This window comes from Anastrepha ludens, chromosome 5, assembly GCF_028408465.1.
Source record: "Anastrepha ludens isolate Willacy chromosome 5, idAnaLude1.1, whole genome shotgun sequence".
NCBI lineage: Eukaryota > Metazoa > Arthropoda > Insecta > Diptera > Tephritidae > Anastrepha > Anastrepha ludens.
Genome location: NC_071501.1, coordinates 74619146 through 74636629, shown reverse-complemented (window position 1 = coordinate 74636629; position 17484 = coordinate 74619146). Strand labels below are relative to the sequence as shown.

Sequence of the window (17484 nt, the reverse complement as noted above, 5' to 3'; positions counted from 1 at the left end):
GTAGGTGCCTCCATTTGTGGAACAACATCAAGACGCACACCACAAATAGGAGGAGGAGCTCGGCCAAGCACCTAACAGAAGTGTACGCGCCAATTATTTATTTATTTTAATAACTCTGGGGATATGGCATCAATTCTGGCTTGAATATTGCAATAATTCGATTGTTAAGCGCGCTATATGCACGTTGCGCCATCTTGTTGGAACCGATACCAAACGCCGTTCACCGTAACGGCAGCCCTTTCCTCATTTAGAAAGAAATTGGGACCAATGATGCCGCGCGCGGGTAAACCACACGTAAAATGGATACATTTATCTGTGAACATCGCCAACAGACTTTTTTTAAAGTAAATTTCCACAATTTGGAAACGTTGTTCTGGTGGTCTTGTGAAACCTCATTGAACAGAAATCTTAACACTGTTTGCCATTCTCAACAGCCAAACCATAGTTATCGATGTTGGTAGTAAGGTTTGGCAAGTCATCGCGAATCATTTAACACCGCCTAATTGTGAAAATTTACCTCGAAAAAAAATAAATCTGTTTGCGAAGAGTACTTCTGGCTTAGTAGCTTCTTATTTCTTTCGAAACCAGGAAGGAGCTGCTGCGGCGGACATATGCCGGAATACATACTCATATATAAAATAAATGCCTTGAAAGTATCTACCAAATTATAATAAAAAATAATTAATTCCAACAACATTTCTGTTTTGTACTGACAATGGGAATAAGTTTTCATCCTTTCTTAGCCAATGTTACGAATTATTTAAACAATTAAATAATGCATGATATTATGTTAAGTATGTGCCATTGGAAGCTACAACTTTACTCTATCTTTCAGGCAGCATACGGATTCCTCTGACGAAAAATTCGAGTTCTTTTCACTTGATCCATTCATTGAGCCAGTTTGCGATGCTCTCGTAAGGAGTGAACCGCTCTCCAATAAGGGCTGACTGCATTGATCGGAACAGGGTGGCGCCAGATTTCCCAATTGAGACCCTCTAAATATTTCTGGACCGATTTAGCAACGTGTGGCCCGGCTTTGTCGGGCAGCAAAATCAGTTTGTCATGCTTGCCGTCCCATTCCGGCCATTTCTTTGAGAGCTCGATTCAAACGTCGTAGTCGATTCTGTAGTCGGTAACGATTGCCAGTGATGATTTCAGATGGTTTAAGCAGTTCATAATAGGTGACACCCTTCTGATCTACCAGATGCACCAGATAAGCTTTGAAGCATGAATATTTTTTTTCGCTGTCGATGAACCTGGTTCACATGGCAGGCTCCAACATTTTCAATGCTTAGGGTTATCATAATAGATCAAATTTTCATCGCCACTGACGATGCAATGCAGAAAACCTTTTCTTTTCTGCCGTCCAAGAAGCATCTCACACGTCACCAAACGTCTCTCGATATCTCTCACATATACACTTTCAAATCACCAGTATATTACTAGAGCGAACACAAAAATACTCGTAGTAACTATCGGCAGCGACACCTCTTTTACAAGAGCGGAAACTTATTCCCTTATCCAATATTATAATTTTAAGCTCTCAATCTCTTAAAAACACACCCGATAAAGATATATATTATTAAGGTATATTAATGTATGCATTATGTATGCACATACATGCATATGGCGCAAAATTAATCACCCCAATTGAATAACTCTTTTACTGAATGAAACAAATGATTTCAAGTATTGGAAATCTTTATTTTGACCTTTAAGCATTCCATTGCTTGCTTTTCTGTATACTGCAGCTGTGTAGTTCACAAGTGTTAAATGTAATTGACGTACGACGCCATATGCAAAAATTATAATTCTTCCTATAGGGTGATTAATTGTGCGCCACATGCGTGGGAAAATGTATGAAATAAATGTAATGCAGTGTATAAACTTTAGTGCATTAACCAGGAAAATAAAGCGTCTACAGGTGTAAGAGCTTGCATGGAAGCGGAAGTTTCTCTATACATACATATGCATATATACACTATACGTATTCATACAAAGCCGCTTGATATGTATGTATATTTCTGGCAGCTTTGCATAGAGACTAATTTACACATAATCAGTCAAAAAACGAAAGCAAGAGAAATAATGTACCAAAATTCAGTGAACAATAACTAGCATTTGCATATTTTCATGAAAAGTGTAAAAGACAAGTAAATTTTTAAGTGAAATGTTGTAAACTAAAATTGAAGTTGTACACTAAAAATTATGGCTTGTTCATTTTTTAGGACATTGCTTAAAATATGTTTAACGTGCGCATGTATGTATGTATCTCCATTAGGGCTAGCCGTTTTTCGTGCGATTTGAAGTTTAATAACATTCCATCTACGAAGTGCTGAGGTGAAGAATTTCTAAAAAAAATTTCGCAAAGAAGTTAAATTGTTTTACAATAGAGAAACCCCAATGAAATGTATTAAAACGTATTCATTATTGAATTCATACTTAAAGATTAGTTTATGTATTAGGGCATATGAATTGGAATAAGGTTATGATGGCGGTCAAAAAACAAGTAGCAAACAAAGGAGTTCATTGTCGTACCATTAAATAAGAAAGAGCAAATAAAATAGGAAAAAAGTGAGCACTATTTCACATTGTTCGCCTTATATTGCCTTTCACCGGTACTCACTTAATCGTCAGCTCACATCAGGTTATTTCACTCCGGAATCAAAACCATCGTCATCTGAGTGGACAGCAACTGGGGAACCTTATCCAAAATGCACGAAGCATAACAACCGGCTGGGAAAGTTATGACCTCGGGATTTTGGGATGTGCGTCGTGTAATATTCATCGACTATCTTGAGAAGGGAAATAACATCAACCGTGAATATTATATAGCATTGAGATTTTAAAGGCCGAAATTGCAAAGAAACGTCCGCATATGGCAATGAAAAACATTTTGTTTCATCAAGACAACGCACCGTGTGACCAGTTAATCAAAACAATGGCAAAACGACATGAATTGAACTTCGAATTGATCCCACAGATTTGGCTCCCAGCAGCTAATGGCAGCTCGCAGACCTAAAAAATTGTCGTCGTTAAAACATTTCGCTCGAATGAAGAGGTTATCACTGAAACTGTGACCTATTTTGAGGCAAAAGATAAATCGTTCTACAAAAGTGGTATTGAAATGATAGAGCGACGCTGGAATAATTGCGTTGTTTTTGATGGAAATTACCTTGATGAATAAGGCAAATTTTGAACAAAAAAAACGTGTTTTCTTTGTTAGCTCCAGAGCTTATCAGCACATGTGGTATTAAGCGCTTAAAAAAATAAAAAAGGTATTTGCTATTAAGAAAAACCTGTACATTTACTTTTTACACGCAGAGCTCGAAATTTATATTAGAGCCCCGGCTTGTGCAATAATTTTTTATTTCGTTTCATGCGACTAACCCTAATGTATTTATAGAAGCATGTAAGAAAAGTTTTAGTAAGAAAGTAAATTAATATACATTCTTACTTGAAAAACATATGACTGTGATGTGTAATGTCAATAAAAGATGAAAAGAATCTCCAAACTTTCAAAAGAAGAGTCTTGGGAAAAGTATATGGTCCAACCCGAGTTGTGGATGGTTGTTATAGAATCAGATACAACGATTTGCAAATGGAAAGATGTCGTTAAGTTCTTCAAATCGCAATGACTCCTATGGTTAGGTTATATCATGCGCATGATTAACGAACTTCTAAAAACATCCTTCTTAAATTACAACGCAGCAGCTTGGTAATCAGCATATGTAAAGGAAGGCCTAGGAAACGCTGGTTCCACGATATCAAGATAATCAAGAAACTGAAAATACATATATGTATAACTGCTGAATCATGTAACTTGCAGAAAGCTAGTTGATAAAGCTAAAACTCACCACGACCTGTAATTCTGCCTGATTATGATGGTATGCTTAATTTAACATTTGCGCACTTTACCGTAAATTAGAGTACAACTGAGCTATGTTTTTGGCAATGTTTGGCCCGGTTTGGAATGGTTTTTTACTTTTTTTCTTGAAGCGTTATATAAAATTCTTTAATACTGACAACAAAGACAATATTTTTATTTATTAAGAGTAGCTTTAATAAAATACTTTAGAATACTTACAACTCTGCTCAGTCGTCGAGGGGCTAAGTGGGCAATTATTTAGTGCTGCAGGACAGCTCCACGGAAATAGGCACTGCCGCTTGCTTGGTGTAAGTGCCTTTAATTGTTTTGATATTCAAGCTATTGTTTTTTAACATACAATTTTGTTTGAATAGTTACACTATGTAACACTGAGTCTTTCATCAAGAATCAGTAATCTCGAAAATGTTATATCAGATCTCCCTTTAGAGGAAAATGCTATTTCGCAATTTTTTAAGATTGATAGTAAATAAATATATGTAATATTTACGAGTTGTTGAAAATTGAAGCCAATATTTTAATCAGTTACTTTTATTTAGTTAACATTTCTTCACAAGCATTAGAAGTATTAAAGTTTTAAGCGTTTAACAGCAGGTGCTAACATAAGGCTGTTAATTTGCATATATTGCGGTCAAGAGAAATGAACCCACCTTGCTAACTAAAGCTTCAAATAGTGTTCTTTGAAGTATAAAAAGTATAGTTGCATCTTCGATTCATTTGCCGATTTTTTTTTTTTTACACACAGTCCCTTAGATGCCTGCTTAAGGGGTCCAGGTGGTCTAGAATTTTCAAAAACTGGTTTTTGTTTGATATTTCGAAAATACATATTGGCTTTTAAAAATATACTGTGACATTTTCCCAGTATTTTCGATTCCATAGCCGTTTTAGCAAGTAGAGTCAGATTCGTCACGCGGCGGTATCAATGGTCGCATTTAAATGGCTAAAACTTTGTGCTCAATTATCTCAAAACTACTTTTTTCGGCCTGGTGTTGTCAAAAAAACAAAAAAAAAAACTATTCTACCGAATCGTTTGAAATTTTAATATGTTACATCAATGGCTATCGCCTGTACTTGAATCATATTACTATTTTAATTATTTCGTTTTTTATTTATTAAAAAACTAAAAAAAAACCCGATTTTTAGAGTGCCAAAGTCAAAGCCGCACCATTTTGTCAAATTTTTTTTTATTCTAGTATGGGATATAGCTACAGTCATGCTGATTAATAATTTGTTTGGTTTTTGTGTTTCAGATATATAGAAGAGCCAAAGTGGACAACACCGTCCAGGTCCAATTTTTCGGGAGGGTCAACTTCAGCGCCATTTCAAAAATTATTGAAATTAAAAAATAATGCATTCATTGTTGTATGTAAAATAAGTTAAATAAAAAACCTTAAAAATTTAAATATCGTTTTTCATTTTTTTTTTGTAAAAAAAATTCCTGAAAATAACAGCAGGTGCTAACATACAGCTGTTAATTTACATCTATTGCAGTCAATAGAATTGAGCCGAGCACGGTGACTAAAATTTGAAATAGTGAATGAAAGTCTAAAAAAGTCGTTTGCGGGAAATGGGTTTTTTCTCTAACACACCTACTTGTCTTGATTCTGACTTAAATACGAAATTTTAAATCAAGTTTTCTCAAAATTCAGATGTGGTGAAAAATGTTTTTTTTGCGGCCGCTTTCGAAATGCTGTACAGTGTTATCGTCGATATGTAAGTATTTAATCCAACAGCTTTATTCTAATCTTTTAAATGTGATATGAAAGTAATGTGATTTAAACCAATTTATCCTGTTCTTTTATTAATGAAGTAGCTCAATTTAAAAAAAAAAGAGGTTGTCTGTAAAGTCGGTTTACTGACGATAGTTTAACGTGACAACGTCATAAGAAAATATTGATGGAATGGTTGCAATTTTCAAAACAACATTTTATTTGTTTGATAGATATTTTGTATGGATATAGAGGAGGAGGTAAATGGAATTGCAATGGAATACGTCAAGTTACATTTACACAAACGTGAAAAATAACAAAACATTTATCAAATTCATGAAAGATATCTTCAATTTCGATTGTGCATCAGGCGTTAATAAGTCAACAACTCTAAGAGGCACCATCATCGATTTGCCTTTTTCAAGACACTTTACACTCGAAACACTCCCTTTCATTTCTTACTTTTTCTATCATCGTCCTATTCTCAACAGAGAAATGGTTCATTACCATGCACACAGGAAGAAGGCATATGCAATACTCAAGTAGGACAGAGCCAGATGTCGAACGTTGCCGAACGCGGGGGCCGATTGTGCTCTTTGTCGTTCGTTCCGCGCTCTCGCTTGCAGTTCAAGCACATTTGCTTGCGTACGGAATAGATTCGTATATTTGATATGTCCAAATGACTTGTATGCATCTTTACATATAGATTTGTTCTTTTTGAAAATTGCGCGAAATTGTATATGTATATGCATGTTTATATACATATATTAGTATACAAAATATCTTATAAGGTATGCGGTAAATATTACCATAGATTTTTTCCGTCATATATAATAAAAAAATTAATAATAATAACATTAAAACAACAAGTATTATTAACAAACTTGGTTTTATTTTAAATTCTTCAAGTAAATCAAATTAATAATAATCAATAAGAAGGCATATGCAAATACAAATACGTGAATTTATATATGTACATATGCGCATATACATACATATATACGCTCACTTAAATAGGAGAGAGCAAGATGTCGAACGTTGCCTTTCGTTTGCTTTGTTTGCTTTGTCGTTCGTTCCGCGCTTTCGCTTGCAGTTCATTCAAGGTAACGGCAATGAGCAAGGTAACGACAAATGAGCAAAGTTAACGACACATTTTTTCGTGCGTGCAGCGGGCTAAATCGAATTATAAGACGTTATCACGTGAAAAATTATCTAGTTTTGTACACTTGAAAATATGTTCGATTATTACTGCAAATTTTTTTTCTGTACTTAAGCTTGTCTTGCCTTCTACTAATTCTTTATTTTTTGCAGTTTTTACCGGTCCTGTAACTGAACCACTTAGTTGAATCACTTGCCAACATTTTTGGACAGATTACAAAGCTATGCCTAAAAAAAATACGATACAGCAGCTGGAGAGAAAAGAGTAGGAAGAAACGAGTAGTGGAATAGAAAATCGAAGAGGTAGGTCATAAGCGTCAATAGCTCTAATAATTACTACTTTTCTAAAGAATCGCCTTAATAATCAAGTTAGCAACAACAAATATGCGTAGATATGTGTGTGCCTGTTTATTTACTAAAATTTTAGCTCATATACTCGTACATACATACATACATGTGCGTACGCATGGGTGCAGATTATATAAACGTATGTGGGCTTTTGACAAAACAATTTCAATTTATTTCGCGCTTTCTAACTGTAAAATGTTAAATTACAGAGTTGCAAAGTAAAATTGAGCCTAATAATCTTTCGTATCTGTGGATTGAGTTTCCTATGAGAGGGAAGGAATTATCGATTTAAAAGCAAAAACTGCTACATTTAAATACATTTCTTTTTGTCAATTTACATCTTCAATACACATACACACATACATACGTACATACATATAAGCATGTATGTAGAACTGTATTTGATAAATTCTTTTTAAAATCATAAATAGGTTAACAGTTCAATGATTCAAGTAATATAAAATATTTTTCGGGCTTACATAGCTAATTCTAAATCTTTTGGCAAACCGTCAATTTGTTTAAAAAAATAAGCAAAATGATTGACACCTGTTTAACTTTATAAGAATAGAGTTTTCGTAGTTGAAAAGGTGTTCGACAATACCAAATAGAACATGCAAATATTTTATTGAATTCCTTTCACATAATTAAGCCATTCAAACCGTTGACCATTTTTAGAAGACGCCCGAAAAAGGTTCGAAGGCAGCTTCCACAAGTGCTTGCGCAATGAAAATTGAGTGAAAAAATAGTGAAAAAAATGTAAATTCTAAATTATCTTGTAGCCCAGTAAAGCTATGAGAAGTTAAAAAAATTTCATCACTAACTTAACTATCTGGTTACTTTAGCTTGAGAGGAATGCTTCCAGTTTTGAAATGCTCGAAGTTCCCATTTCTTGAATATTTGTATGCATCTATGAAACACTTATGCTTTAGATATGCTGTGTTCAGCATTCGATAGAACTATTTTTGCTCTACAAAATTATGTTAATTGTATTTTTGAGTTATTTAATTTTTTATTATATTAGTTTTGAGGCTTAGAAATGGAATACTCAGGAGACAAAAATAAACACTTTCAATATCTGCTCTTCTTTGCTTTTCATCGAAGTCAAAAATCTGCCGAAGCATCCCGACTCATTGGCGGCGTGTATGGAGAAGGTGTCATGGACAAGTCTACAGCACGGAAATGTTTTGCAAAGTTCAAAAATAGCCACCTGGACGTTGATGATACTTCCCGGAACGGAAGGCCTTCTGAATTCGATGAAGAACGTCTCAAATTACTTTTGAAGGAAAATGGTGGCTAAACTAGTCGTGAATTGTCGGAAAAAATTAACTGCGATCATTAAACGGGCCTCAAGAGTTCCACGAAAAACAAAATAAGAAAGTCGGCTTCAAATTGCTTCTCAGCATCTCGCCCCCGTCGAGCAACACGCGGTCATATACAGTGTTTTTTGTACCGAATCGTCACGGAAGATGCGAAGTGGTGCCTATACGTTAATATAATACAAATAAAGAAGTGGTTGGCTCCAGGAGATAGGCCAAAGCCGAGAGTCAAGCCGGGTTATCATCCAGAGAAGAACATGATATGGGTGGGTGTCGTGCACTGGGTAATGCTCAAAAAGAGTTCCACGGTCAACAAGGAGTTCTATATTTCCCAGCTACACCGCGTGAATGATATTACTCGAGTGAAAAGACCTGATCGACATGGTCAAACCATACTGGACCCATGTTGCACAAGTCGTCAATGCCGCGCACCAAGAGCTCGATTGGGAGGTCTTTCAGCATCCGTCATATTCTCCGTACCTTGCATGGACCAATTACCATTTTTTCCGCTCTCTTTCAAACCATGTGAAGAGTGTTACTTCTTTGACATCAGCGGCATCAACAAATTGATCGAGAGGTGGGAAGAGGTTGTAAACAGCAACACCGCTTATATTATATAATTGATTAACTTATTGATATAATTATTGTTTTTGTTTAAGTAAAATTCGTCGGCAAAAACGCTACGATCTTATTACCCAACCTAATAACAAAATATTTCATTCGAGAGCTGAAAGTCTGTGACGCCATTAATTCTAACAATTTGGTTACCTCGTAATTTTAATTATAAGTTAGACTACAATAAATAAATAAACAAATGAATAAGACGTGAGCTATCCAAAAATGGGTGGGGATGCCGCATAACAGATGCATTTTTGTTAGTGTCTCATTCATGGCAAAATATTTGGTGTTTTATGGCCATTATGGGTTTCGAAGAAAGGCTCTGCCGAATTGTAGTCACGCACAAAGCATTGGGCTACCCGCCGTATGTAATAAAGGGTATTTAAAAATTCGAGCTAGATGTTGTTTTAAAATAAAGCTTGTAAAATTTAGATTCTTTCATGTTTCACTATTTGTATTCAAAATATGGCTCTTAACAATTAAATGTGAAAAATGACATCGTTTAAATGTCCACCATGAGCACGCCAAACAGTCGATTCATGAATGCTTAATTATTAAAAATTGTACACCAACACTTTGCTCTACTGCTGCAATATTCTCAATAGAACGTCCAGTTTTTGGCCCGCCAGTCCTTTTTCTATCTTCGACAGAACCAGTTTCTGCAAAGTTTTTCACCAACCTTTGAAATGGCGACTCACTCCGATGGTTATATCCACCAAAAAAATCACGAATTTTACTTTATCCTGCTCTTAAAGATCGACCATTTTCATAATAATTTTCAATAATACTAACGGGTCGTTCTATAGTGTAAAATTATACATCTATCTACTTGGTAGAAGTCGAAAGGACATGAAAAAGGTACCCTCACTACAGAAATGTGGGCGTCACTGGGTTCGGCTACAACAACCTCTAAAGTGGTGAAACACAGTAGGAATAGCCTTCCCACCTTGAGTAAAAACCATAAAGTTACCTTAATCTGGGTCCCGTGACATCGGAACATTGAAGGTAACGAAAAAGCAGATGAAATGGCAAGAGGGGGATCTGCCATGAATAACGCTCCTGTGGAATCGGTATCACACCCTCAGGTGTCAAGAATATAATTTCCCAAAAATATCTCCGAATCGCGGATTGTAGATGGAAAGACCAGACGAAATGCAAAATTAGCAGAACATTATGGCCCAATGTCAAACAAACGTCGACATTGATAAACATGAAACGACGGGACGCCTGGAGACTAACGGCAGTCATAACTGGCTTTTGGTCTATCGGAGAACAAGCAGCCAAAATGGGTATCGCTCACAACACATACTGTAACAGTTGTAAACAACCGGAGAAAAAGGAAAGAATCTTCCATTTTCTTTGTAAATGGCTTGCGCTATGGAAGCCCAAAATGTTAACCCTGGGCAAACTGTCTGGCTTAGAGGGCTTTTGATCAAAATGATACTTGTCATTACAATAGTTAATTCCGCTAAGCAGTAATTAATAGCTTTGCTGACTAATGTAAAGGCTTCGCAAGTCAATGCGGTGGAGTTCCCAATAGGAGTTAGATTCATGCGAGCAGATAATTTTTCTCAGCAAACTTACTGCGGAGTAGACTTTAATTATTTTTATACGGTCCTCGAGCAATATTGAGCTTTGTGTTTAGTAAATTGTAGACATTCTACTTTATATCTGTCAACTGCAAAACACTGCAAAAAATGATACTCGAACTTGATAGAACCTGTGCAAACCCACATAATAGCAAAGCTGTTAAGTTTCGCAAAAAGAAAAAAATAACAAGAATAAAAACCTACATATGCTTCATAATCCATGTGTAAAAAATATTTTTAAAACCTGGCGAATACCACAATATTAATGACATACGTATATACTTAAATACTCGCAGCTTTCCCACTTAAGCAAAGTTTCAATGACTTTTCGAGCGAACTTTGTGCTGTCAAAATATTTTATTAAACTTTTATTTTGCGTACTTGTGGGTGTTTTAAGTACTTTAAGATTTTTTTATATAAAATTACTATAAGCAGAGGAATGTTAAGATGTTTTACTATAATTCAAACGCCGAAATAAAACTACTGGTACGGAAGTACATACATAGATCAATTTATATTGAGTTCATAATTTTGTAATGAATAGAAACATTTACTAACAACCAACATTAACTAACTTGCGTTACTGGCTTTCGAAAAGGTAACTTTTCTATTTCAATAGAATGCATTGATATTACTTTATTGATACGCCTCAGATTTTCATGTGACAGCTCCAACGCTACCGCTTGTTATGTTTAATGGGATAGTTTAAACTTGTTATTTGGAATTCGGAATTGAAAAATTATGGGTAATTAGGATTTATATTTTATCCGAGGTTTTTTGTGTTTTCATTCGAAAAGCCTTTTAACCAGGCGGGTCCCAAACCTTGCGCTGCTATTCTGGCCTGTTCCGTCTTCTCAGCTAGCTCGCTCCCAAACGACTACTCGGAAGCTACCCAGAGGATACATGTGTGAAGTCTGGATGTTGTGCGCTGCTTGAACCGTATGCAGAAAAATCCCCCGGCGCTTCCCAGGCGAGTGTTGATCAGAGACTTCCCCCCCTTACGTGGACTTTGACACATGGAACCAATCTCCGCAAAACCAATATGGATGTGCAAAATGACGTAAAGCAATACCAATAGTGCCGTCAGAACCATTTGATACCAAACGAGGTTTCAGACTGTGAGAGCCACAGAACTTAATCGCTTAAGCAGAACTTAATCGAGAACAAGGCGAAGTACCTCCTCTCATCCAACAATCAGTCGATACACTCGCACGCTTTGGCAACGGCGAATATCGCAGGTGATGGAACAAAGAGCTGTATGAGCTTTGTGACGACATAGACATAGCGCAGCGAATAAAGATCACAGTTGTAAATAACTGGAGAAAAAGGAAACGGTTTTCTATTTCCACCGTGAATGCTCCTGCCTATGAAAGCAGAGAATACCAACTCTGGGCAAACTACTGTTCGGGCGTCTTGAACAACTGTCTGGCTTAGATGTCAACAACCTAAAAAGTATCTTAAACCATACAGACTGGAAATAGTCGGGCTGTAAATAACCGTTAAACAAGTTGGTAGCGAGGATTTGGCAACAAATTGGTGCAAAAGCGCTAGTTGAACACTGACTTAATCACCACTTCAACCAACCAACAAAGAGCGATATCAAAAAAAATCAGCTTATTTATGGTGTTTTGAATATTTATGCTGATCCCAAATTAAGGGTAACATTTGTTGTGTATTTTCTTTAAAATTTTATATTTCTCAATTTTAGATACTTTAAAATTCATTGTTGGTGAATTGAGAAATACTTCAGTTGGTCAACTCAACCTCAAGCTGATCGCAAGCTTATGTATGCAGGTATGTCTCTATATACAGGGTGGGCATATAGCGTTTGCTTTTTGAACCACCTATTTTTTTGAGAATGGTAACACAAATGACATGTCAAATGTGTTCATAATTTACTTAAAGATTTGACATTTACGAAATGGGACGCTATACGAATGTGCTTAAAAATTGAGTTGATCGAATGGCCTACTGTAAAGCCAGTCATGGCAGTCATTTGAACGATATTATTTTTCATTCATAAATGACAATGTGCAATCTTCAAAATAAAAAAAAAAAGTTTACATGGCCCACCCTATACTATGAATAATATATACCTATAAAAGCATACGAAGGCAATATTTTTTAAAAATCTACTCCAACCCACTTGAATAGACCAAACACCATTAAGGCGCACATGTCTTTGAGGAAACTCTTTAAAGCAAATATGAAATTGTAACTGTTTCCCTAACTAGCCATGCTTTACTCAATTTTTTAGCCACATTAACTGATTTAAGTTCTTGTTTTTCCACTTTTTATTAAATTTTTAATTATTTTCTCGCTCGTCGCTTAAGTCTTTTGTTTCGCTGAAGAGTGCTGCCAAAGCCAACGCGAAGCGATGCGTTTTGTGTTTTTTTTTTGGTGTTTTTTTGCCTTCTGCTGTGTGGTGTTTTGTTCGTATGAGATCACTTCATGCCCAAAAGTAAGCAAATAAGTAACTTAAGTGGAATTTTCGCAAAGCTTACGAATGACTCAATGAGGAATGCCTCAATTGCAAAACATGCATAGTATTCGCTTTTGTTTAGAATAACAAATAATGTGTCATACTTAATTAGTTATTTGTACTTAGTTAGAGGGCCTAAGGTGACAGCTGTTAAAATAGTGCGCCCAACACATACACATCTATTAGTATATTTATGAATAAACAAGTCTATGCATAACACCTACGTACTCGCAGTTTACTTGTTATTCACTCATTCCATTCGCCTCCCATTCATTCATTCATTCGGCCGACTCATTAAAGTGCTTGCATTTATTATTTGCTGTTTTACACTCATTACAAAACCAACTTTTCACACTTCTCTTTATGGTACACAATTCACAATCCACCTACATAAAAACACGTTAGAACGACATACTAACCTCTGACCAGCTGCCAATTGCGTCCAATAAGCCACTGTGCCCAAGAGGACCAAAACAAATGAGATGCAGTTACACGGTACTTTACACTGATAGCGCAACATTTTGATAATTTTTATTGTTTACTTGCACTTTTTAATTGTATGCACTTCTTATTTTATTTACTTATTTCGCGCTTTGCATTCGACACTCGCTTCGCCTTTTGAACTCACTTCGCTTTTTCACGGCTTCTTCAACATCAAATATTTATTTAGATTTTGTGGTCAATGCTTTGTTTTATTTCAGATTTGTAGGTCTGCTTGTATTTTGTGAGTCGTGCATTTGCTTGTACTATGGCATGTGTGTGTGTCTCTGTGTTTGCACTGCTGCTGGTGTTACTTGATGCGATCTCCTTTCCACCTTTCCACCTCTCCTCTTGTCCACTAATCCACCATTCACAATGCGCTATTTGCAATTAGCCCAACTCATTGACTCATTTGTTATGCGTAAGTTTGTATGCGCCTTATATATTTCGCAATATTTGTATTTTGTAATATGTGTGCTGTTGTACCCACATATATTCACATTCACTGTGCCAACTACCACTTAGCGATTCACTAAGTAGTTCACTTGTTCGCTCGCTCTCGTTTACTGTGCGCCTGCGCATTAGTGTTTTAGCAAAACTTGTGTTGCTCACTAGCCGAGTTCCAATTTGATACTGATTTTGACCATTTTAAGTGTTGGCTCAGAAACTGGCTCTAATGCTGCTAGCGATTCAGCTTTAAGTTGGGCTTTTTGTTAGTAACTTTTCTTGTTTAAACTTTTTTTGGAAAGCTTTATATTACTGTTTCACACATACCTGTTTATAAGTTTTAGTGCTCAGTAAGCTTTGGCAAAACTTTTGCGTTTGTGGTTCGCATCCGTGCTGATAGTTGAGTGAGATATATATATTATATATATATATATTTCTAAATATATCCATTTACAAGGTGGCTCAAAATTAATCACCCTTCTGGAAGATCGAAAATTATGTGTTGCAAACCGCGAATGGCTTCGTCTGTGAATTATATGTGACACTTGTGAACTATACCACTGGGGCAACGGAGTGTGTAAAGATCAACATAAATATCTCCTGCACTCAAAATCATTTATTTTTCTGCTTAGTAAAGAATGTTATTCAGAAACAAAATCGATGATTAATTTCGCGACAATAAATGTACTCGCAAACACTATGACACTGTAAGATATCTCAGCAAGAATACACTCAATTCAATATAAAAATAGTCTACGTCAAATTGACTATTGCGCAGACCTTGGCCAAGGTAAACACGTCACTGTGGTAGGTGTTACCGATTTTAAAATATAAATACCCTCTTAGTCAAAATTACGCAGGATTATCTCTCAAGATTTATCTTTATCTTTAGTCTATATGAATATTTGTGCTTATTGTTTACTTTCTAATTTCTTATTATACTTGTATATCTTCTTCTTCTCTTCTTAATTGCCGCGATAACCGATTAAGCGATTTTGGCCGGGTTTAACAAAGCGCGCCAGCCGTTTCTTTCTCGTGCACTCCAAGTGAAGCCACCACCTGATCTTTCCAACGCAAAGGAGGCCTTCATCTTCCTCTGCTGCCATCATCTGGTACCGCATCGAATACTTTCAGAGCCGGAGCGTGTGTATCCATTCGGACGACATATCCCAGCCAGCGTAGCCGCTGGATCTTTATTCGCTGCGCTATGTCTATGTCGTCGTAAAGCTCATACAGCTCATCGTTCCATCGCCTGCGATATTCGCCATTGCCAACGTGCAAAGGCCCAAAAATCTCGGGCAGAATCTTTCTCTCAAACACTCCAAGCGTAGCTTCATCGGATGTTGTCATCGTCCACGCTTCTGCGCCATATGTTAGGACGGGCATGATGAGAGCCTTATAAAGAGTTGGTTTTGTTCGTCGAGAGAGGACTTTACTACTCAATTGCCTGCTTAGTTCAAAGTAGCACATTGTTGGCAAGAGAGATTCTACGTTGGAGTCAAGGCTGACATTGTTATCGGTGTTAATGCTGGTTCCTAAATAAACGAAGCCTTTTACAATCTCAAAACTATCAACAGTGACGTGGGTGGCGATACGCGAGTGCGCCGACTGTTTGTTTGATGTCAGGAGGTATTTCGTTTTGTCCTCGTGCACCATTGCCCCATTCGCTTTGCGCCTTTATCCAGTTGGGAGGAGGCAGAACTAACAGCGCGATTGTTAAGGTCGATGATGTCAATATCATCGGCATATGCCAACAATTGTACGCTCTTATAAAATATTGTGCCTGAGCGATTAAGTTTTGCGGATCGTACGATGCTGTCCAACATCAGGTTAAAGAAGTCACACGACAGCGAGTCATCCTGTCTGAAAACTCGCTTGGTATCAAACGGCTCGGAGAGGTCCTTCCCAATTCTGACGGCACAGCTGGTGTTAAACAATGTCATCATGCAAAGCCGTATTAGTTTTGTGGGGATACCAAATTCAGGCATCTCAGCATACAGATAACTTCTTTTAGTACTGTCGAATGGAGCTTTGAAGTCGACGAAAAGATGGTATGTGTCGATTCTCCTTTCATGGGTCTTTTCCAAGATTTGGAGTGTTGTAAATATTTGTTCGATGGTAGACTTTCCAGGTCTAAAGCCACTCTGATAAGGTCCAATCAGTTGGTTGATGGTGGGCTTCAGCCTGGTATACAATACGCTCGCTAGAACATTATAGACTGCAGGATCACCTTTCTTATGGATTGGGCGGATCACACTTAAATTCCAATCGGTATGATGATGCGTCGCAATTTGATGTGCAGAGCGAGGTGTAAGTAGCTTTTGAGGATGTGGAGAGGGGAGAAATGCCAATACCTAGAGAAAACGAGCCCATAGTCCAAGAGAATATTGAACAACTAGCTTCATCATCAGGATTTCAGAATATCAGATTCCTTTGAAGGAGAATTTTAAATATTAATGACTCATATTAGACAGGAGTCTTAGGCCAACATTATACTGCGCACTTTGTGTTACACATTGACTTTACACAGGCCTATTTTGCTATATGGAATACTAGTGTCAACTCAAAAGGCAAGTTATACGAAACTGCAGAGCAAGGTACAAAGAACTGCGTTTTCATGCATAACCGACGCTTTAAGGACTACCCCAAATAAAGTACTCGAGGTGCTAGTCAACTTGCCTGCTCTAAATCTCGTAGGAAAACACGTGGCGTAGGAGTATACGAGGATGAGGAAGAGACAGTAATTGTCCAGCTCTAGCTAGATGTAGAGCAAGGTGGTTAGGAAAATACTATTTTGACTCTCCTACAGAACTATCCGGTCTTGGGATAAAACCTATATTACGCTTCATAAGAACGTCGAAATGGTTCCATGATAAATAAACACATAGGTTCCCGTGTTACATAGTGGTACCACAATGGACCTACTTGGTCTAAGTGAGTTGGCTATTCCAAACCGACTGCCACAAAAACCCAACCCAATATTTTGCGTATATGAGAATATGATTATCTTTCTAGGGTTAAAGAAACCTTTTCTTCCCTTAAAAACTTTTGAATAAAAACTCTGAAACGCATAATTTTGCTATATTTATAGCACTATTTATTAGGAGTCAAACCAATAAAAAACGGCACGGATTTGTCACGATTTTACTGTATTTTCTGCAAATATTCTGTATATAAATAAAGTTAAAAATATGAATAAGTGCATGTGACAAATTAAAAGTTCATTTTTATGGATCAGTGTTATTTTTTTTTACTTTTTCATTTTTTGACTGACATTGAAATAGGAATAACCGATTTTTATGCTCGTTTTCGTAAAAGATATAATAATTAGTTAAGGCCGACCTGGTATTTATCAACAGGAGCGAATAAGGAAATATTCTTGTACGCAAATATTTTAAATTTGATAAGTGATTGATGAAAAAACTCATTTTTTACCCCACACACTAAAATA

General features: G+C 36.5%; 1 protein-coding gene across 1 annotated transcript in view; it reads right to left on the bottom strand.

Annotated features, from left to right (window-relative positions):
- LOC128862697 (thioester-containing protein 1 allele R1) overlaps window positions 1-14229 on the bottom strand; it is a 28499-nt gene extending 14270 nt beyond the window's left edge. Inside the window, exon 1 of the mRNA XM_054101357.1 lies at window positions 13526-14229. Coding sequence (XP_053957332.1) covers window positions 13526-13626 — 101 coding nt within the window. The 5' untranslated portion in view covers window positions 13627-14229. The remainder of the gene's footprint in view (window positions 1-13525) is intronic.
- Between the last annotated feature and the right edge of the window lie 3255 nt (window positions 14230-17484).